At 35.9% G+C, this 24482-nt stretch overlaps 1 protein-coding gene across 1 annotated transcript in view; it reads left to right on the top strand.

Moving 5' to 3' along the window:
• Positions 1 to 24482, top strand: part of CBWD1 (COBW domain containing 1) — a 57738-nt gene that overhangs the window by 11102 nt on the left and 22154 nt on the right. The window contains 4 exon segments of the mRNA NM_001313837.1: positions 11994 to 12053; positions 13382 to 13419; positions 18835 to 18881; positions 21017 to 21103. Of these exon segments, the coding sequence (NP_001300766.1) occupies positions 11994 to 12053; positions 13382 to 13419; positions 18835 to 18881; positions 21017 to 21103 (232 nt within the window).

Raw genomic sequence — 24482 nt, 5'->3', positions numbered from 1 at the left:
TGGAGCTCCAGCCTAAGGGATAGGCTTCAGAGGTGCTCTTGCAAGGTAGGCAAGGAGACAACACCATCTTTGATCTCTCCTTTGGCCTCAACACAGCTTGCTAATACTTCCAAAAAGTTTATACACTTGTCTGAAGGCCCTGATTTTTGCAGCTGGAGCTCAGGAGACCCCTCTAGATCTCTTGGGCTGGAGATCAGCAGGGTTTACAGTTATGGTGCCCCAGGGCCATATATTTGCCTACTCCAAGAGCTCCTTCCTGTGGAACTTTCAGTCAGCCTGAAACTAGGTGCTAAGATCTCCCTTTGGAACACTGGCAGGGCTTGACACACTCTCACCAAATGGGATCTATCAAGAATAATTCAGGCTAATTAGGTAATCCCAAAGTTTCAGACAACCAAGAGTTAAGGCAAGATGAATAATAAGATTTATTCACCTATATAAGCCTACTTCTTCAAAAGTGGGAGAGATAACCTTTGCTTAATACATAGAAACAGAGAGTCAAGGAAAATGACACAGGAATATTTTCCAAACAAAGGAGACAAAACCTCAGAAAGAAGACCTTAATGAAGTAGAGATAATTAATCTACCTGATAAAAGGTTCAAGGTAATGGTTATAAAGATGTTTACCAGAGTCAGAAGAATAGTTGAACACAGTGAGACTTCAACAAAGGGTTAGTAAATATAAGGAAGTACCAAATACAAGTCACAGAGCTGAAAAATACAGTAACTGAACTAGAAATGTTCAGCATCAGAATAAATGAAGCAGAAGAATAGATCAGTGACCTGGGGGCAGGGCAATGGAACTCAGCCAAATAAAACAGCAACAACAGTATTGATGAAGACAGCTTAAGGAACCTATGGGACAATGTCAAATGAATAACATTCACATTACAGGGATCCCAGCGGAAAAGAAGATGAGAGGCAGAAGACTTCCCTAATCCAGGGAAGAAAACTGACATCTAGGTCTTAGAAGCACAGAATTCCAAATAAGATGAACTTAAAGACATCCACATCAAGAGACATAATAATTACAATGTCAGAATTAAAGAGGGGATCTTAAAAGCAATAAGAGAAAAACAACTTGTAAAGTACAGGGGAATACCCAAGTCACTATCAACTGATACTTCAGATGAAGCTTTACAGGCTGGAAGGGAGTGGCATGATAGATTTGAGGTGCTGAAAGGAAAAAAAACTTCCAACTAAGAATATTCTACCTGCCAGTATTGGAGAAGAGTTTACTAGACAAGCAAAAGCTAAAGGAGTTCACCACTACCCTAGCCTTACAAGAAATGTTAAAGGGACTTGGTTAAGCTGAAAAGGAAAGATACTAATAACAAAACGTGGGAAAGTAAAAATCTCACTCGTAAGGGCAAATATATAACAAAGGTAGTGGATTAACCAATTATAAACCTACTATAGGGGAACGTGTGGGTGGCTTAGTTGGTTGAGCATCTGCCTTTGGCTCAGGTCGTGATACCGGGGTCCTGGGATTGAGTCCCACATTGGGCTCCCCATAGAGAACCTGCTTCTCCCTCTGTTTCTCCCTTTCTCTTTGTGTCTCTCATAAATAAAATCTCAAAAAAAAAAACAACCCTACAATGAAGGTTAAAAGACAAGTGGCAAACTTGTCTACAACAATTTGGTATGCACAAAGTAAGATGATGTAAAATATGTCATAAAAACAAAATGTGGTGGGGAACAGAAATGTAGAGTTTCTATAATACATTCAGATTTAAGTTGCTATCAACTTGAAATAGGCTTGTATTTAATATGTAAGTATATATGTGTAAATATATACCTAAATATATAAGTATAAATATAAGTATATAAATATAAATGTGTGTGGGTGTGTGTGTAAGTAGGTTGTTAGCTGTGAACCTCATGGTAACTACAAAGCAAAAACTTATGGTAGACGTAGAAAAGATAATGAGAAAAGATTCTAAACATTAAACTAAAGAAAGGCATCAAACCACAAGGGAAAAGAAAAGAAAAAAAGAACAGAGGAACTACAAAAACAACCAGAAAATAATGAACAGAATGGCAAGAAGTACGTACCTATCAATAATTGCTTAAATGTAAATGGGCACAATCTCCAATCAAAAGATGTAACGATATACTATTATATGTTGGCTAATTGAATTAAAAAGACCTACAGTAATTGAATAGATTTTTTTTTAAAAAGGCTCATTTATATATTTGCCCATAAGAGATTCACTTCAGATCTAATGGCACAGAGACTAAAATATGCATAGGAATTCCTAAATAAATCAGATATTGACAGACTTAAAGGGAAAAATGGACAGCAGTACAATAATAGAAGACTTTAATACTCCACTTATATCAATGAATAGGTTATCCAGATAGAAAACCGATAACATATCAGCTTTAAAACAACATATGAGGCCAGGTGGACTCATTAGGTATACAGGTAACTCTTGAACAGTGAGTTTGACCTGTGTGAGTGGGTCCACTTATATACAGATTTTTTACAATATAATACTGTACATGTATTTTCTGTTCCTTATGATTTTCTTAATAACATTTTCTCTAGTTTTTTATAAGAATATGATATATAGTATAACCTACAAAATATGTATTAATCAACTATAGTATCAGTATGGCTTCTAGTCAGTGATAGGCTCTTAATAGTTAAGTTTTTAGGAACACAAAGGTGATATATGGATTTTTGACTGCACAGGAGGTCAGTGCCCTAACTCTTAGATTTTTCAGGGGTGAATTGTATACAAAGTATATTATCTAAAAGCCACAGAATACACATTCTTCTCTGCATATAGGGTAGGCCTTCAGGATAGGTCACACGTTAGATCACAAAACAAGTCTCAGTAAACTTAAGAAGATTGAAATCATATCAAGTATCTTCTATAACGATAGTGGTATGAAACAAATCAATTACACAAAGAAAACTGGAAAAATCATAAATATGTGAAAATTAAATAACATACAACTGTTATAATCAATGGGTCAGTGAAGAAATCAGACAGGAAATTAAAAATGCCTTGACATAAATGGAAATATAGCATTCCAAAATCTATAGGATGCAGCAAAAGCAGTTCTAAGAGTGAAGTGCACAAAAAGATAACTCTACCTAAAGGAATTAGAAAAACAACAGATAAATGCCACAGTTAGAAGGAAAGAAATAATAAAAGATTCAGAGCAGAAATAAATGAGACTAAAAAACTATAGAAAAGATCAATGAAAGTAAGAGCTGATTATTTTCAGAAATGAAAGAAGTTAACATACCACAGAAATCAAGGATCAAATAGACTATTATGCTAATGAAGTGGGTTAATTCCTAGTAATATACAGTCTTTCAAGACTTCCAATCTTCGGGCAGCCTGGGTGGCTCGGCAGTTTAGTGCCATCTTCGGCCTGGTGTGTGGTCCTGGAGTCCTGGGATTAAGTCCCGCATTGGGCTCCTTGCATGGAGCCCGCTTCTCCCTCTGCCTCTGTGTGTGTGTGTGTGTGTGTGTGTGTGTGTGTGTGTGTCATAAATGGATAAAGTCTTTAAAAAAAAAAAAAAGACTTCCAGTCTTCCATGAAGAAGTAGAAAATCTGAATAGATGCATTACTAGTAAGGAGATGTAATCTCTAATCAAAAACCTCCCAGCAAACAAGTCCAGGACCAGATGTCTTCATGGGGGAATTCTACCACATATATAAAAAAGGAGTAATACCTATTCTCAAACTATTCCAAAATATTGAAGAGAAGGGAAAGCTTCCAAACTCATGAGGCCAGCATTACTCTGAGAAGGACACCACACAAAAAAATTACAGGCTTGTATCCTTGATGAACACAGATGTAAAAATTCTCAACAAAATATTAGCAAACTGAATTGGACAATGCCTTAAAAGGATCACACCCCATGATCAGTGGGATTTATTCCTGGAATGCAAGGATGGTTTAACATCTGCAGATCAGTGTGATACACCCTATAACAAAATGAGTAACAGTCATGTGATCATCTCAAGTGGGGAGAAGCCTTTGATAAAATTTGGTGTCCATTTATGATAAAAACAGTGGGTATAGAGGGAATGTACTTCAATATAATAAGGGCTATATATAACAGACTCATACTCAATGGTGTCAAGCGGGAAGCTTTCCCTCTAAGATCATGAACAAAATAAGAATGCCCACTCTTGCCTGTTCTATTCAATATAGTGTTGGAAGTCCTACCCACAGCAGTAACACAATAAAAAGATAAAAGCATCCAAATTTGAAGAAATAAAACTATTGCTACTTGCAGATGACATAATACTATATATGGAAGACCTGAAAAACCCCACCAAAAATTAAATAAATAAATAATAAATAAACTCATTCATATTGCTGTATACAAAATTGGTATACACTTATGTGTTGTGTTTCTATGCACAAATAATGAAACTGTCAGAAATTAGGAAATCCTTGTCATAAGCCTAACAAAGCAATGTGTATCAAATAGGATAAAATACCTAGAAATACATTTAACCAAGGAGGTGAAAGACCTGTACATTGAAAACTGTAGGATACTGATGAAAGAAGTTAAGTCACAAATAAATGGGAAGTTATTCTATGCTCTTGTCTGGGAGAACTAATACTGTTAAAATGTCCATAGTACCCAATGCAATATACATGTTCAGTGTAAACTCAGAATTATATTTAATTTTTTATTTTATTTTTTTTAAGATTTTATTTATCCATGAGAGACAAAGAGGCAGAGACATACATAGAGAGAAGCAGGTTCCCTGCAAAGAGCCCGATATGAGACTCAATCCCAGACCCCAGGATCATGGCCTGAGCCAAAGGCAGATGGTCAACCACTGAGCCACCCAGGTGTCCCTCTATCAGAATTTCAATGCTATTTTTCACAAAACTAGAACAAATAATTTCTTCAAAGATTTTTAAAAAGTAATCTATACCCAACAGGGGACTTGAATGTACAACCCTGAGATCAAGAGTCACATTGTCTACCAACTGAGACAACCCAGGCACTCCTAGAGCAAATAATTCTAAGGTTTGTGTAGAATCAGAAGATTCTGAATAGCCCAAGCAGTCTTTAGAAAGAAGACCAAATGGAAGATATCATAGTCCAGACTTCAAACTATACTGCAAAGCTGTAGTATGAAAACGGTATGGTAATGGCATAAAAACAGACACAGATCAATGAAACAGAATAGAGAACCCATATATAAACCCACACTTTTCTGGCCAATTAATCTATGACAAAGGAGGCAAGAATATACAAGGAAGAAAAGACTGTCCCTTCAATAAATGGTAATGGGAAAACTACACCTAAATGAAAAGAATGAAACTATATATACAAAAATTAACTTGTAATCGGTAAAATATTTGAATGTAAAGCCTGAAACCATAAAATTCCTAGAAGAGAACAGGTGGTTAGCTCCTTGACATCAGTCTTGGCATTGAATTTTTGGATCTATCTCCAAAAGCAAAGGCAACAAAAGCAAAATCAGTAAGTGGGACTATATCAAACTAAAAGGCATCTGCACAGCAAAGGAAACCATCAATAAAATGAAAAGGCAATCTACTGACGGGAGAAAATATGTACAAATCCTATATCTGATAAGAGGTTAATATCCGAAATGTATAAACTCAATAGCAAAAAAAACAAAAACAAAAACAAACAGATTGAAAAGAAGGCAGAGGATCTAAACAAACATTTTTCCAAAGAATGTATACAAATGGGCAACAAGCACATGAGAAGATGCTCAACTAATTTTCAGGGAAATGCAAGTCAAAACCACAATATGATACAACTGCATACCTATTAGAATCAAATCAACAAGAAATAAGTGTTGGCGAGGATGCATAGAAGAGGGAACCCTGGGCAGCCCCGGTGGTGCAGCGGTTTAGCGCCGCCTGCAGCCCAGGGTGTGATCCTGGAGACCTGGGATCGAGTCCCACGTCGGGCTCCCTTCATGGAGCCTGCTTCTCCCTCTGCCTGTGTCCTCTCTCTCTCTCTCTCTAAATAAATAAATAAATACATAAATACATAAATAAAATTTTTTTAAAAAAAGAAAAGGGAACCCTTCTACACTATTGGTGGGAATGCAAATTGGTGCAACCGGTATAGAAAAACAGTATGGTGATTCCTCAGAACATTAAAAATAGAACTATCATGTGATCAGCTGTTTCACTTGTCGGTGTTTTTTTTTTTTCTTTTTAAGAAAATGAAAACACTAATTTGAAAAGGTATTTGCACTCTTATGTTCATTGCAGCATTATTTACAATAGCCAAGATGTGGAAACAATGTGTCTGTCAATGGATGAATAAAGATGATGTGATTAGATAGATAGATAGATAGATATAGACAGATATAGATAGATATAGATATAGATATATAGACAACGGCCTTGCCATTTGCAACAACAGGGATGGACTTTGAGGGTATTATGCTATGGGAAATACATTCGATTTCACTTATCTGTGGAACCTAAGAAACAAAACTCAGATACAGGGAACAAATTGATGGTTATCAGAGGGAAAGGGGTTAGAGGGCTGAAGCGGATGAAGGGAGTCAGTTATATGGTGTTGGATGGTAACTAGATTTACTGTGGTGATCACTTTGTAATGCATACAAATACTGAACTGCATACAAATACTGAGTCATTATGCCATCCACCTGAAACTAAATTCTACCATTTTACCTTAATTAAAAATGTCTTGAGGGGAGCCCAGGTGGCTCAGCAGTTTAGCGCCGCCTTCAGTCCAGGGTCTGATCCTGGAGACCCAGGATCGAATCCCACATTGGGTTCTCTGCATGGAGCCTGCTTCTCCCTCTGCCTATGCCTGTGCCTCTCTCTCTCTCTCTCTCTCTCTTATGATTTAATAAAATAAAGTCCTTTAAAAAAATGTCTTTTGTATATGTGAACCACCTAATGTTAGCCAACACATATTAGGTACTTCACAAATCAACTGTTAGTATCACTAGAATGAACTATCTAATAAATTGCTCAATAAAAGGTAGGCAAAAGCAAAAAAAAAAAAATATGTAATTGAAAAAAGAGAACTTGAGAGAAATGAAGGAACCCTGAATATCAGAAAAATGTTTTTCACTGGAAGGGATATGAGTTAAGGGGAAAAAAGGTTTATAAAGAACATAAACAAATGGGACAAGTTGTTTTTTGAATTCTTAAATTTTTTTTTAATTTTTATTTATTTATGATAGTCACAGAGAGAGAGAGGCAGAGACACAGGCAGAGGGAGAAGCAGGCTCCATGCACCGGGAGCCCGATGTGGGATTCGATCCCGGGTCTCCAGGATCGCGCCCTGGGCCAAAGGCAGGCGCCAAACCGCTGCGCCACCCAGGGATCCCTGTTTTTTAAATTCTATGTGTCAGTTCAGAGTATTTTTTGACTCCCTGATATAAAGGAGTAAGGAGTGAATACTTGTGCTTATTCCCATCTCCTGGTTTTGGTGGATTTATTCTATGCTGTGTTGTTAAGATTTTTTTTTTAAAGGACTTTATTTTTTTATTTGAGAGAGAGGTAGCAAGAGATAACATGAGTGGGGAGGAGAGGGAAAAGCAGACACCCCCACTGAGCGGGGTGCTGGATGTAGGGCTCAGTCCCAGGACCCCAGGATCATGACCTGAGCTGAATGCAAATGCTTAACCAACTGATCTACCCAGGCACCCCTGTTTTCAAGATTTCTAACATCTATATTCTCTCACACTTCGTTTAGTTCTGTTTTAAACCGTTTTAGTCCTCATCACCTCAGTACTGTGGCTTCTCCATTCCTGAGTTGATGAATCTCTTGATTGAGTGTATTTCAGGGTTAGGTAATTGCTTCAAGCTATAGATGGCATGTTCCTTGAGTTCTTTTTAATTTTTTAAAAGATTTATTCATTTGAGGGACGCCTGGGTGGTTCAGTGGTTGAGCATCTGCCTTTGGCTCAGGGTATGATCCTGGAGTCACAGGATTGAGTCCCGCATTGGGAGCCTGCTTCTCCCTCTGCCTGTGTCTCTGCCTCTCTCTGTGTCTTTCTCATAAATAAATATTTTTTAAAAGTTTATTCATTTGAGAGAGAGACAGAGTCAGGAGCAGGGCCAGAGGGAGAGGGAGAGAAGATTCCAAGCAGACTCCTTGCTGAGCACAGAGCCTGACATGGGGCTCGGTGTCATGATCACAACCTGAGCTGAAGCCCAGAGTTGGGCAGATAAGCACCCAGGCACCAACCAGGCACCCCTCTTGCTTGAGTTCTTGCATACTTGCTTGAGAATGCTTGTCTTTTGTTTTTATACTTGAAGGATGACTAGGTATAAAATTTCCAGATCACAGGTTCCTTCTCTAAGAACATGGCAAATATTGCTCCTTGATTTTGTATTTTTTGATTGGCAGGATTTCCTTTTTTATTCATTAGGAAGGATATGTGAGTGATATATTTTTTGAGCTTTAATGCTGTTGTTTCCTCTAATGCTTTGAGTATGTCTGCCTGATGTTTTCATTGTTGAAAAACAACTCGGCAGGAGGTGATATCCTTAGGGAGCACTTGTATTAGAATTTTGTGGTCATTATTATATTGGGGCAAGGAATGCTACTGTAGAAAAGTCTGATTTTTTTTTTCTGCCTTCTTAAAAGTGACCTGCTTTGTCATCCAAAATGCCTGACAGTTTTTTCCTTTATATTTGGAGGTCAGTAATATAACCAAGGTACATCTATGTGTCACTCATAATTATTTTTTTCTTTACACTGTGCTCTTTAATCTGTAGGTTTCTTCATTGAGGGACCATTCTTCATTGAGGGACTTATTTATTACCATGAAGATTTTTTTGTCCAATTATTGGGTCCTATATTTTATGGTACCAGTTTTCCTACTGAATATTATCTTGTTCTCCATACCTTCTATCTTCTACTTGTTTTGTCTTTTGCTTCTGCATTTACTTTAATCATCTCAGATTGGTCCTCTTTGTCAGTAATATTGTTTTTACCAGTTTCTGTTCTGTTCCTTGATGTTTTAAAAGAATTTGTTAAGTAATGATATGTTTGTTGGCTGTATGTTTATTTCTTTAGCACAAACTACCATTTCATATTATTCTACTTTATCTTGCCCCTTAGAGTTTGTTTTTAATTGATTGTTTTGTTTTTAAGTTCTTTATTATGAATTGGCCTTTGAGAATTTTCTTTGGCTTCCTGGGTTGTTTCCTTCCAGAATGAGTTCTTTGCCATTTATATGCCTTATTCATTTCTTCAACTTTTTCCTTTTATCTTTTTTGTTTCTTCTAAGTTGTCATATAGGTTCATTGTTTTTTCAGCATGTTGGTGCTTGATGTAGGAGGCTCAGAGAACATCGGCTTACTTATATATGGTGTTGAAGAATTATTTTTAATATCGTACCCATCTTACCTAAACTTATTTTTCTCTTGGGCCTCAATTTGAATGCTGAATATTGCAGGGAGCAGGGGAAGGGACACAAAGAAGCAGGGTAACTGAGAAGCCAGATGGGCTATCTGACTTTTAGGCTCTGCTCCCTTAAAGTACCAACTGTTCCCCTCCTGATTTTCCTCTAACTACTCATGAATTCCATATCTTGTGTGGATACATCCTCAAGCTTCAAACCCTTGAGTTCATTTTGCTCTGAGCCCTAGGAAGTGACCCCTCCTCCAAAAATGTGGAAATGGTTAGAAACTTTTACCCTTGCTTGACTTTTTCCCATATTACTTATTCCTTGCTTAGTTCCTCTTCTTTTGAAAGCTGTTTCTGATAAGTATTTGGATTTTATTAACTCTTTCCCCACAGCCACTTCTTTGTGGAGGTAGAATTAAGAATTATCAGAAGTCACATGAGACTTTCTGTTTCTTATTGAGACTATCACTCTTCAAAATTTGTTACAAGAGGTTGTATATTTGGTTGTTGCTGATAACATTTGGCTTTTAAATTTTTATTTAAATTTTTATTGTAATCAGTTTTGAATAGGGAGATTTTATAATCTAGCTCAAGGTTTCTTAACCTTGACACAAATGACATTTTGGGTTGGATAGTTCTTTTTCATAGAGGATTGGCTTGTGGATTGTAGATGTTTTTGTTTGTTTTTGTGGTTATTGTTGTTGTTTGCATTGTGGGATGTTTAACAGCATCCCTGGCTTCTACCCACAAATGCCAGTAGCATTCCCCTAGTTGAGACAGTTAAAAATATCTTCATGGGCAGTCCAGGTGGCTCAGCGGTTTAGCGCCTGCCTTCGGCCTGGGGCATGATCCTGGAGACCCAGGATCGAGTCCCACCTGCGTGGAGCCTGCTTCTCCCTCTGCCTGTGTCTCTGCCTCTCTCTCTCTCTGTCTCTCTCTGTCTTTCATGAATGGATGAATGGAATCTTTAAAAAAAAAAATATCTTCAGGCATTGCCAGATATTCCCTGGGGAGAAAAATCACCCTGGGTTTGGAACTACTGATTAACTTATTCTCTCATCTTTACTCCTCTTGCTAAACACCTGCATCTAAATCTTAAACAGTTCTTTCTTGGGTAGCTTGGTAAGTATTACCAAAGATGCACCACAAAAGAAAAAAAAAAAAACCCTCATATACTCTTGCAGTTCAACTTTATACTACACGAATGTTAACTGTGTAGGACTTACAAGCTATCTGAATAGTAATCCATGAGTTAAAAAAAAATGTTTATGAACAATGTGGAATTTTACTGCGTGAAAAAAATTAAGACCTTTTTTTTAATGACTTCTTGTTTGGAGTAATGATACTCAGTGTAGATTTATGTTTTTCTCCCCCATTAATTAAAATCATGTTGTTAGCCAAGTAAGTGAAGAAAATTCTTATTGGCAATTCAGTTGTTTCCCGTTTAGGAGACTGACACTCTCCAGTTCTAAGCTAAATAATTGTCATGGTAAAGTAATTTCCTTGAAAAGAACAGGCATTGATTCGCCCCTGTTACTCACAAATCCTATTTCAGTCAAATTGGAAAACTATTAAGTTTTTGGGAAAAAATCAATAGGTATCAGGAAACCATTAGATCTTGTGGCCCTTGCTATATCTTGCATGAGTAATCACTGTAAACAGCTGACAGGTATTTCTCACTGTTGACACAGAGTGATGCTTGGGGGACCACATCTCTTCAGGGTAGGTGGACAGCTTCAGACACTGGAATGAGTTCAGTTATCCTTGTTTTTCCCTACTCCTCATTCTTTTAGACAGCCCTGTCACTAACTGGACCTGTGATGCTTTGAAAAATCAAATACTTTCTTTACTGCCAGTTTTCTTTCTCTTGTATAGGGCATACTGATCAGGGCTTCTGGTTTGCCACCAAACCAATTTCTGTCAAAAACAAGGTTTAATTTCTTACTTAGAAATTATTTTTCCTCAGACACAAATTTTATATCAGTATTGAATAGTGTGAGGTTTTATTAGTAATGCTGTAGATTATATAATTTTACCTCCTCTTTCTCTTCTTTTTTTCTTCTATAAAACTTAAAAGCTTTTCTCTTTTTTTTGTCTAATGACTTCAGAATTATCTATGTTGTGGTTTGCTTTCCTTTAGAGAGATAATTCATTATTTGTGAGCTGTATGATTATTAAATTTGAGAGAGAAAAAATAAAAATAAGTCCTATATGCACATATAATACCCAGATTATTTGGTAATATCTGTTGGTAGATTATTATGGCACTGATAGAAGCTTGGTATTGGGTTTGTGATAAGAGTTGATCTGTTTTCCTTCCTTCCTTCCTTCCTTCCTTCCTTCCTTCCTTCCTTCCTTCCTTCCTTCCTCCTTCTTTTTTTTTTTTTTTTTTTTTTTTTGAGGAAAAGGGAGAAAGGAAGAAAAGTATAAAGAGTAAAGGATTCTATCATTGTAATTTCCATAAAGAAGTTTGGAAAGCCATACTTAATTCGTATATGTGTTCGCCTGCTAATTCTGTTAGGACAAATTAAAACAGCATGGACAGAATAATGTTTCTCAGTTTTGTTTTTTTTCCTCAGTTTAAAGAAATATTTTTATTTGATGAATATTATATATATTTTTCAGGTGCTGTAGCTTCTATGTTTTGGGTTGATGCTGAATTAGGGGTTGATATTTATCTTGATGGTAAGTGAAAAAGCAAATATTTTTGTTTTCAAGTACAGTGTTATAGTTAAGATTTTTTTTTTTTCATTCACATTTTAATCCTCGCATTGTTACTCCTTTTAAATTTGTTTAGTTTGATAATGAAGTGAGCCTTTGTTTATAACAGATTACAAAGCCTCAGACAATGGTAGAACTAGATGCTGGATCTTAATGTCACCTCCCAATTAGTGCTTTCACTAGGATTTTCCTTTTAAAATACGATGTAGGGTTTTGTTTTGTTTTGTTTTTTTGAGATTTATTTATTTATTCATGAGAGACACACAGAGAGAAACAGAGACATAAGCAGAGGGAGAAGGAGAAGCTGTCTCCCTGCAGGGAGCCTGATGGTGGAACTGGATCCTGGATCCCAGGATCAAGCCCTGAGCCAAAGGCAGATGCTCAACCACTGAGCCACCCAGGTGTCCCTGATGTGGGTTTCTTTTATCCTCTGTTTGATTTATGTACTTAGTATATTAGCAAATGTACAGTATGAGAATCATATTTCTACATTTCAATTTCAAGAATTAAGCAAAGCCCTCACCCCTTACTTTATTTGCTGTAACTTTTGGACAATTTTATTCATAGACTTCATTTAAGACATATTAGAAACTTTGTGAATGAAGTAACTATGCCCCTCTCATCCTTTCCCTTCTTTAAACCAGGTCTTCCTTAGACTAAAGAGTGAAATTTAAGACTGTGCCCAGTCATTTGGCGCTAATATGTGTAGCATGTAGTTGGTTGAATTCCCTAGATATCGTCAAACTCATTCTGCTGTTACCATTTGAAAAAATTATTTAGCTTATACATTCAGAGATTGCCAAACAAATTGACCTTTTGGAAACTTAGGTACATGTTATGGAAAATATTAGTGTGAGATTCAATGCAAAGTACTGAGAATAAGATCTCTAAAGACATCTCAGATTTGAAAAGCAATAATTTAAATGTTAAGAAAAGTCTTGATTTTGATTATGTGAATAAAAACTGGAAAAATAACCTATCTTGTGTAATTTATCACATTCCACTTTATATTATGAAATTGGTCTCATCATATTTTGGAATGTGAGCTTTTTAAAGGCCAAAGAAATCTTATTTTCTTCTTTATTTAATTTAAAAAATATTTTATAATCTCTATAATGCCTTAACATGGTGCTAAGCACTCAGTACACATTTGAAATGTGTTTACTTATTGGAATTGAATTAAATTGCATCTTTGTCAATACTTTATTGAGTAACATTTGGCAACTGAAATAGGTTAGTTGTGATTTTCATTCTCAAGTATAAAGGTGATTAAAAGATGTATTCCTTTGTAGGTATCATAACTGTTGTGGATTCAAAATATGGATTAAAAGTAAGTTGAAAGATTGCTGTGCATTGCTAATTATTGGTTAAAGCTGGGAATGTGGATCGATTATCTTATTTTTTCTACATTTTTGTTTGGGTATTTAACAAAAAACTTTTTTTTAAATATCCTGAACAGTAGATGAAATTTGTGTGTCTTAATTATTGCATTTTAAAATTAAGTTATTTTCTGTTACCCTGGTTTGATATGATAGAAATTGGAAGTGTAATATTTTATAATGACTGTATTAAAGGATACAGTTTGGGTATGTGTAACTCCTCACTGGGATTCAACCCCAATGTTGATGGGTTTTTCTAGTTGATAGAAAAAAGTGAGCTTGATAAAACAGAACTTTTTTTTTCTTGTTAAACTGCTATCAGAAATAATTGCATTTAAAAATATAATTGCTTTACCTTATTTTGAAGAAATCAAGATTTATACATAGGTGTAATGAGGAGAAACTCTCCTTTAAAAGTCATCCTCCCTCAAAAAAAAAAAAAAAAAGCCATCCTCCTGTGAATGTTTTCATAACTATCAAGCTCCTCAAATGCATTTAAAGAGACTTCAGTTCATAAAATGCACCTAGTAAGATTTTTATTTATTTTTTTTTAAGATTTATTTATTTATTCATGAGAGACACAGAGGGAAAGAGAGGCAGTGACACAGGCAGAGGGAGAGGGAGAAGCAGGCTCCATGCAGGGAGCCTGATGTGGGACTCGATCCTGGGTCTCCAGGATCATGCCCTGGGCTGAAGGTGGCGCTAAACCACTGAGCCACCCAGGCTGCCCTAGTAAGATTTTTTAAAACATATTAGTGCATAAAATAAAACAGTAATTCTCAACTTTCCAAGTGAAATATTACTAGGGAAAAGAGAATGAAATTATCTTCCATCTCCTGGTCCCAGTCTGGAATGTGGATAGCACCCTAAGTAATCATTTCTAGGAAATTTAAATTTAATATTTAAAATTTCATGTCCATTTTATATTCGGTTCCACAATATATCTGAATTTGTTAATTTGAAAAAGTTTTCCTTCTGGGGCACCTGGCTGGTTCAGTCCATGGAGTTGTGTGACTTTTGATCACAGGGTTGTGAGTTCAAGCCTTGGGTATAGAGATTGCCTAAAAAAATAAAATCTTAGAAAAAAAGTTTTTCTTCCAAACCTTCAATAAAATTATTCTCTCGGGGTTATATGACAGGCTTGTTAAATGGTTACCAGTATCCCTTCACTGGCCCTTTGGCTCCTTCAGGAATAGAGCAGGCTAATTTGAGATGTTTGGGAAATAATTTCTTTGTAGATTTTAAGTCCAAATTTATTAATCATCTTAGGAATCAAAGAAAGATTCCAAATATTATAGTTTTACTCAGAAAAATTCCGACAGTTCTAAAATCGTTTTATTTCTAACAAAATGTTTATGGGGGAAACAAAATACATCAAATTCTTCACTCTGAATGTTTATTATAGGCATATTTGAATTAATCTCTTATGTATATTTATTATCAAATTTGAGATGCCTACAGGAGATAAGTTATTTTGTTCTTTTGATAGACTTAAAGTATTGAGAGTTATTGAGAGTTAAACTCTTTATGTATTTATGATTACAGGAATAATTTTATATGTATATTTAGATGTGCAGAGGAGTTAAATAGAATCTATTGTCAGTGTAATTGAGGCCATATAAACAAAGCAACATTCTGAATAATGCAAACACAGTAAACGTTTAACCTTCTGCCACCTTGATAAAACCTCTTAAATTATTAAATCAATATACCTACACAAAACTGACATACTGTCAGGATAATGGAAACTTTAGATTTTCTAAGTCAGATGCCAGATAAATAACTTTTCTTTTATATAAAGAATTTGCCCACTTGTCCAATTCCTCTGGATGCAAAGCTTGACCTCAGTAGCTGCTTGTGATTCAGAGAATTCTGAGGCAGTACAAGTAATGACACTTGGATAATGGGCAGCAATTTAAGGGTGTCATGCTTCACAGAGCCAGCCCATCACAAGTAAAGCTGAGAAATGGTACCCTGTGGCCAGGCAGCCAAATTGAAACTGAAATGGTAATTGATATCATGGGCTATCACTCTAATGGGATTGTCACCCATTGATCTGAAATATTCATTTTTTAATCACGGGCAAAGAATTGGACAACTTCAAATGACAGCTCTCTATTCTCAGGACTTGACACCCAGGCTACCAACATTGTTCTTTTCAGTTCTACAAACGTGACAGCATTTAATGCAATAGAATCAATGGATGAAGTTACACAGGAAAGGTCAAGCGAGAGGTTTCTTTTTGGCTCTTCTGTTATATTGCACTAGCTGTTGAAACAATTCAGTCAGAAAACAGTTTGGCTTGGAAAAGACTAGAAAAATAAATAGACTGACATTATGCAATAATCATTTTCTAGCAGCTGAAATAGCATCAGATCTATATCCAATCCTTTAGAAAGAGAGAGCTGCTTACTGCTGCTTTTTAAAAATGTAGTCTGACATCTTTGACACTAGATTTCTTTCCAGTTTGGTCAACAACAATGTTTCCCCCATCTTTCTCTCTTCTTTCCCATCCACCTTGTTTCTGTTTCTGCAGAAAAGGACACCCAGTAGCCATTCTTAAAGTCATGTCTACCTTGGTGTTATTTCAAAGGGTTTCTTTCACAGTAAGAGAAAGAAATCTTACACTCTTACTGTGTGCTGACTTGGAGGGTTGAATCTTGACTCTTTGGATGTGTTGGATTAATTAGTACCAAAATCTTTTTTCTCTTTCCTAATATATAAGCAAAAGCCATAGTTTCTCAGCAGAGATAAGGAATCCTTTGGGCGTGTGTGTGTGTGTGTGTGTGTGTGTGTGTATTCACACATATGCACTCTAAAATTTGGGGGGGGGGGATTGCAAATATTTTCCTTCCTTGCCTGTACAAGTAGAATAGAATACCAGAATTCCCATTTTTTAACATTGTAAATGGAAGTTACCCAACTGAATCATTGATATGGAGAATGTCCTCTTGAAAAACAGAGTGGTTTTAGTCTTTTTGCAGTTTGACTTGGGGAAGTAGGAAGTTACATAAGGGAAATAAATGTTGGTAAATATTTATATGATAAAATAAATGTTAATGTGCATTTATTATTTATGTTTCTATAACCATATATGCATAGAACAGGGCTTTTTATCTGTTTTTCTATAATTATGTATGATTATAACATGTCTTATCTGTAATAGATTGTACATATTGGCCTATTTTTATTTTGGGGATTTTAACTTGTTTTTATTTTTGATGCTTCTTGACTTCCTGAAGGTAGTAAAATATTGGTTTTTCCAAGTTAACTTTTGACTGTAGATTTCTAATCTTCTGGAGAAGTAAATGCATTAAAAACATGGATTACTTGTGAAACTATTAGTTCTATTTAGGTATGGAAATGAAAAACCAAAATCTCTTATTTTCTTGCCATATCTTTTTTTATAACCCACTAACTCAGCCAGAGAGCCCCAAATTCATATGTAAATAAAGCTTCCAAAAGGTCAACAATGTAGTACTTTGAAAAATATTCCAAATTTTTGAAAGAACTAGTATATTCCAGGATCTTTCAGGAACAGATACCTTATGAAAAAGACATCTTTGTTAAATATACACCACCGAATAGAAAGGGATTTGTTGCTACACATCAAATAGAATATTTCAAATAACATCCACTTATCTTTGTCAACAAATAGGGGTGTTAACTACAGTTCATTCAACAAATATTTTTTTAGCCTGTGCCAGTTATTATTTCCAGAATGGTGAGAGCCCTTATACTCTATAGGACATTAATAATAGGGTTTACAGTAGCCTCAGATCAAGAATAACTAGTAAAAATAGTAAACTTTGTCTTTTGGCAAGGAACAGTTTTATATCAGTTATTATAACAGTTATTATATCAACAGTTTTTGATATAATACTCTAATAATAAAAATATAATTTGTAATTTTTAGGTAATCTCTATGAGTATACTCTTACATGATTGTTAACATTTATGTAACATCTGTATACAAGACTGATTTTATATGACATAAAAAGCTTTCATTCATAAGTTTTTAAAATAATGGTCATTTTACTTCAATTGAGCTTGTTTTCAGTTTTTGAAAAATTCCCCTATCATAGGGTATCCTGTGACAGTGACAGTATTAGATTTAGTTTCTTCTTTTGTAAAATGAGAATAGCTATTTCCTTGAATTCTTATGAAGGCTAAATGAGTTAATGTCTGTAAATGGATTTAAGAATTTATGAAGTTTGATTTCAAATACAAAGAATGTTAATATAATCAAATTGCCTTTAACCTCAGTAAACAGCTTTTTATTGTGAGGGTTGGAGTAATGAAGGTGAAACGTTTTGCAGAGATGAGCCTTATGGCATTGATGTCCTTTAGGGATTTAAATAGGATTGTGGACAAATAATAACTGCTTCTGGAGAGATAAAAGCTTCCTTGTAGGCCCCTAAATTAGTGTCATAGTATTTTTTTGGAGCTAGTAGTATTTTTTTGACCTCTGGAGAGGGTCAGCAAAGTCAACAGTTGCCCTGAGAGGCCATGTCACTAAAGTGTGGATTTCTCTAAGTGATAAACTGCTTTTAGGCTAGAATTGGGGCTGTGGCCTTCCCTTGTTTCGAGGGCATATGAAGGGCTCAGCACTGAATCCATATTGTATGTAATGCTAGGATGGGAAGTGGGATGTGGGACTGGAATGGACAGAAGTGTATTAGATTTTAAGGAAGTCTAATTTTAGTGGTTATCTCTTTTTTCAAAAAATAAAATAATGAATATTTAGAAGAAAAACAGTTTTAAGAAAAGAAAAAGGCCTATACTTTGACAAAAGCCTATTGCTTTTTGTTTTTATTGACATTATTTAAACCTAGAGGGTTTTCCTTTTAACAAAAAGGAGATAGCAGGGGAACAATTTCAGTCCTGCCCTCTCCTCTCAAAAACCCAACAGGTTCACTATAGGAAAACAATTACAAATGGGGATTAAAATGCTTTAAGTTAGAAAAATTAGTTCTGCATTTGCATGTTCAGTGATAGAACTTGTTGAAATCTATATTAGAAGCAAGAAAGGGGGATCCCTGGGTGGCGCAGCGGTTTGGCGCCTGCCTTTGGCCCAGGGCACGATCCTGGAGACCTGGGATCGAATCCCACGTCGGGCTCCCAGTGCATGGAGCCTGCTTCTCCCTCTGCCTGTTTCTCTGTCTCTGCCTCTCTCTCTCTCTCTCTCTCTCTCTCTCTCTGTGACTATCATAAATAAATAAAAAATAAAAAAAAAAGAAGCAAGAAAGGAGTCTCCAAAGTAAAATTCATTGTGTTGATATTAGCATTTATGTTTTCCCACAGTAACTTTTTTCAAACTTTGTTTTTGTTTTTGTTTTTTTTTCCAAACTTTGTTTTTTGTTTAGCATTTAGAAGAAGAAAAACCTGATGGCCTTATCAATGAAGCTTCCAGGTATTCATATTTAAAGTACATACTGATTACTAAGGTACACCTGTGTGGGTGGTTCAGCATATCATGCTCCCAGGGTCCTGGATCAATCACCATGTTGGGCTACTTGCTTCTCCTTCTCCCTCTGCCCCCTGCTTGTACTCTCTCTCATTCTCTCTTTGTCACATAAATAAAGTGTTAAAAAAAAAATAAAGTATATATTGATTACTAGCGAATTGGAAAGAAGAAATTATTATGAAATCCCAAGCCAAAGTGAGAAATACAAAAACATAGTCAAGGAAAATTTGTTATCTTTTTTCCCCGGTAATTGAATTATTGCTGTTTATAATGGTCTGATGACTGAATTTTATTTAAAACTTTTACTATATAGCATAAAATAAGTGTTGGGTGCAGCAGTTCTCTGAGAGGAGCTTGGGAACAGTGGAATATTTAAAACTAATTTTTTGTTCTTATGTAATTTCATTGGGATTGAAGAGGATTATAAAGAAAAGAATTGGTTCATTTACTGCCTTCTTCAACAGTAATTCATTTAATTCACATATTCACTGTTATTTAGAACAACAGAGGGACAAATATGGAAATAGTTTTAATTTGCATTTAGAACATTTTTTTGTTTAGATACCTTTATGTTCCTAATTGGGTTGTCTTTAGACTTAGAAATATTTAACTTAGTGTGCCTACCCTAAGCATTCTTGCTAATGGAGGAAAAAGCTTTGCCACACAGCACAGTTGCTAAGTCTGCTGCTGGGGTGAAGGGGGGGAGGCTCTCTGACGTTTGCTAAGGATGATCCAGACATTAATAATAGATTGCCAGCAAGCAGTTGGCTCCCTCTCATTTTGGAGTGTGGTGCTCTGTGGTGCTGTAATCCTGCCTGAACGCTGCATTGGGTATATAGGTATAATTCAGATTAAACTGAACTTAAACATTTTTGTAAGCTTATTTATTAAAATATATTCATTATAGAAAATGTAATATAAATAAATAAGCCAAATAGAAAATAGTGAAGTGTCATAAAAGCCACAATGAAGATGAGGCACCTGGGTGGCTCATTCAGTTTAAGTGACTTGATTTCAGCTCAGGTCAAGGTCTTAGGGTATGAGAGATCTAGCCTGTGTTGGGCTCTGTGCTCAGCAGGGAGTCTGTTTCTCTCCTTTTCCCTCTGCCCCTTCCCTCCACTTGTGCTCTCTCTTTCAACTAAATAAACCTTTTTAAAAAGCCAAAGTAAAGTAAAACATAGAAGGCTTCCAGTTTAAATATAGCAACTGTTTATATTTTGAGATGTCCACATTAAATCTTTATTCATAGAACACTTAAACAAAAACAGGATTGCGATGTATATACTATAATACTTGGTATATATTTCAATACTTGGTTTTTCAATGAATTAAAGTTCATTTATTTTTGAGAATTTGGCTATGTTCTTTGAAACAAATGACGATATCTTCAAGTAGCATAAAACTAGAATTAGGGATAAATAGCCTAGTGATTAAAATTTCCTAAGGAATTGAGGAACATTTAAAGAATCTCAGTTCTCTACTTCTGTTAATAGAAAAAGAACTTCTATTTATAGTAAGCTATTTTGTTATCTAGCATTCTGTCAATGGGATTCTTTAACTTGAATGTCTGTGTATCTATTTTACAGAGAAAATACATATTTATAGTGATGAAAAAGACATTTGTCCAAGATCTCGAATGTATCTTTTGAAGTGTAGTTTAAAAAAAATGGTTTGGTGTTCATGTTAATTTGTTTTATTTCCTTGAAAATTCTAGGTAATAACATGGAATATTTTAATCAGTAGACTATCCATGTTTGACCATATTGAATATCTGACTTTTTTGCATTTCTTTACAAAATTATGAGTTGAAAATAATCCTTGATTGTAAACATTTGGGAATATGTTGTAGTTTCAGAGTAACAAGTGAGAGCACTTTGGAAATATCTTTTGAATGAATACATGTGAAATCTGAATTTAATAGTGATGGATGCAATTTATTCTTACTGTTTGAAGCATAATAAATAGTAAATTCACTTACTGTATAGAGTACTATATAGTTCTTAATGCTATTTGATCTGAAGGAGGTGTTGCTATTTTTAATTTCTTAACTCTCTCTTGACATCTGTTCTTTGCTAATTTAGGCAAGTCGCTTTGGCAGATATCATCATCATTAATAAAACAGACTTGGTTTCAGAAGAGGATTTAAGCAAATTAAGAGCAGCCATTAGGTATGAAATTTTAAGTGTTAATTACCTACAGATCCGAAGTGTACTATACAAAATACTAGTATATTATCCTGTAGAAACTTAAGTTCAAGGTTGACCTGCATCAAGTATCATTTGGGAATCATTTATTGTTGATGTCTGATTGGCTATTATGTAAATGGCAATATATAGAATTATTCCCCATTTCTCACAAAATGGAGTTAGAACATAGACTAATATTCAGGATCTTCTGACTCCATCCTCCTTTTCTGGTCTTCTCTTTGACTCTCTCCCTACAGGAAGCTCTCTAACTTTACTCAGGGTGACTTACTTTCCCATGGATGTGTCTTGCCAGATCCTTTATTTACTCTTACGTGCTCTCACTCTGCCAATCCTTGAATTCCTTCATTGTCTCTGTTTTTCTTTGCTTTCTTTTTTTGTTTTTCATAAGCAATTTTATGCATTCTCTAGAGTCCTCCCAATGCCCCCTCCCTCACTCCTCTGTGAAGTCTCCCCTGACTCAGGTGGTCTCCTTTCCCTGAGCCCTCACTGATTTGTCTTCCCTGACTGTCAACTAAACATGCCTGTCTTTCAGCTTTGGTTTGATGTCTTCAGTGTCTGTGGCCAAGATTGGTCAATGTAGGACAAGATGAATGGTACTCACTCAGATGTGCTAAATGACCCAACAGTCATTTGGATTTTTCAAATGGCATTTGAGTTCCAGGACTTTGAATTATTTTTTAAGACCTAAGTTAATAAATGTCATCTTCAAAGAGACAGTCAGTAGCTTTTATTATTAATCATTTCTAATGGGTGTTATCTGCTGACATCAGATTTTGATTCTGTTTATATAGCGTGTTATAAATTGAATCAGTAAAGATAAGGCTTATAAGAAGATTGCCTACAGTGATTGATGATTGAAGAAGTAAATTTCCTATTTGTCTGTATATTTGTTTTATCTTAATAATAATATCCTTTGAGTCTTTACTATGAAAAACTGTAATACTGTCTCCATGTGGAGGGCAGGTAGTGCTGCATAGTGGGTTTTGTTTTTTGTTTTTTTGTTTTTTTGTTTCTGGAAGATCTTATTTTATTCATGAGAGACACAGGCAGAGGGAGAAGCAGGCTCCATGCAGGGAGCCCAACACGGGACTTGATCCTGGGTCTCCAGGATCATGCCCTGGGCTAAAGGTGGCACTAAACCGCTGAGCCACCCAGGCTGCCCACTGCATAGTGTTTAAGAAGATGAACTTTGGAATTTGGTTGGGTTCTACTTTTTGTCTGTTTTTTTGCTGTGTTCTTTTTTTTTTTAATTATTTTTTTATTGGAGTTCAATTTGCCAACATACAGCATATCACCTAGTGCTCATCCCATCAAGTGCCCCCCTCAGTGCCTGTCACCCAGTCACCCCAATCCCCCGCCCACCTCCCTTTACGCTATCCATTGTTCGTTTCCCAGAGTTAGGTGTCTCTCATGTTCTGTCACCCTCACTGATATTTCCCACTCATTTTCTCTCCTTTCCCCTTTATTCCCTTATACTATTTTTTATATTCCCCAAATGAATGAGACTGTATAAAGTTTGTCCTTTTCTGATTGACTTATTTCACTTAGCATAATACCCTCCAGTTCCATCCACGGTGAAGCAAATGGTGGATATTTGTCGTTTCTAATGGCTGAGTAATATTCCATTGTATACATAGACCACAGCTTCTTTATCCATTCATCTTTCGATGGACACCGAGGCTCCTTCTGCAGTGTGGCTATTGTGGACATTGCTGCTATAAACATTGGAGTGCAGGTGTCCCGGCGTTTCACTGCATCTGTATTTTTGGGGTAAATCCCCAGCAGTGCAATTGCTGGGTTGTAGGGTAGTTCTATTTTTAACTCTGTGAGGAACCTTCACACCGTTTTCCAGAGTGGCTGTACCAGTTCACATTCCCACCAACAGTGCAAGAGGGTTCCCCTTTCTCCACATCCTGTCCAACATTTGTTGTTTCCTGTCTTTTTTTTTTTTTTAATATTTATTTATTTATGAGAGAGAGAGAGAGAGAGAGGCAAGAGACACAGGCAGAGGGAGTAGCAGGCTCCATGCAGGGAGCCCGACGTGGGACTCAATCCCGGGACTCCAGGATCACGCCCTGGGCCAGAGGCAGGCGCTAAACCGCTGAGCCACCCAGGGATACCCATGTTGTTTCCTGTCTTGTTAATTTTCCCCATTCTCACTGGTGTGAGGTGGTATCTCATTGTGGTTTTGATTTGTATCTCCCTGATGGCAAGGGATGCGGAGCATTTTCTCATGTGCTTGTTAGCCATGTCTATGTCTTCCTCTGTGAAATTTCTGTTCATGTCTTTTGCCCATTTCATGATTGGATTGTTTGTTTCTTTGCTGTTGAGTTTAATAAGTTCTTTATACACCTTGGATACTAGCCCTTTATGTGATATGTCATTTGCAAATATCTTCTCCCATTCTGTAGGTTGTCTTTTAGTTTTGTTGACTGTATCCTTTGCTGTGCAGAAGCTTTTTATCTTGATTAAATCCCAATAATTCATTTTTGCTTTTGTTTCCCTTGCCTTCATAGATGTATCTTGCAAGAAGTTGCTGTGGCCAAGTTCAAAAAGGGTGTTGCCTTGTTTTCCTCTAGGATTTTGATGGAATCTTGTCTCACATTTAGATCTTTCATCCATTTTGAGTTTATCTTTGTGTATGGTGTAAGAGAATGGTCTAGGTTCATTCTTTTCCACATGGCTGTCCAGTTTTCCCAGCACCATTTATTGAAGTGACTGTCCTTTTTCCAGTGGATAGCCTTTCCTGCTTTGTCGAATATTAGTTGACCATAGAGTTGAGGGTCCATTTCTGGATTCTCTATTCTGTTCCATTGATTTATGTGTCTGTTTTTGTGCCAGTACCATACTGTCTTGATGATCACAGTTTGTTGTACAGCTTGAAATCCGGCATTGTGGTACCCCCGACTCTGGTTTTCTTTTATAATATTCCCCTGGCTATTCGGGGTCTTTTCTGATTCCACACAAATCTTAAGATGATTTGTTCCAACTCTCTGAAGAAAGTCCATGGTATTTTGATAGGGATTGCATTAAATGTGTAAATTGCCCTGGGTAGCATTGACATTTTCACAATATTAATTCTTGCAATCCATGAGCATGGAATATTTTTCCATCTCTTTGTGTCTTCCTCAATTTCTTTCAGAAGTGTTCTGTAGTTTTTTAGGGTATAGATCCTTTATCTCTTTGGTTAGGTTTATTCCTAGGTATCTTATGCTTTTGGGTGCAATTATAAATGGGATTGACTCCTTAATTTCTCTTTCTTCAGTCTCATTGTTAGTGTATCGAAATGCCACTGATTTCTGGGCACTGATTTTGTATCCTGCCACATTGTGGAATTGCT

The sequence above is a fragment of the Canis lupus genome, chromosome 1 (genome assembly GCF_011100685.1).
Source record: "Canis lupus familiaris isolate Mischka breed German Shepherd chromosome 1, alternate assembly UU_Cfam_GSD_1.0, whole genome shotgun sequence".
NCBI lineage: Eukaryota > Metazoa > Chordata > Mammalia > Carnivora > Canidae > Canis > Canis lupus.
The sequence above is the reverse complement of the archived record's forward strand: the minus strand, read 5'-3'. Positions and strand labels throughout refer to the sequence as shown.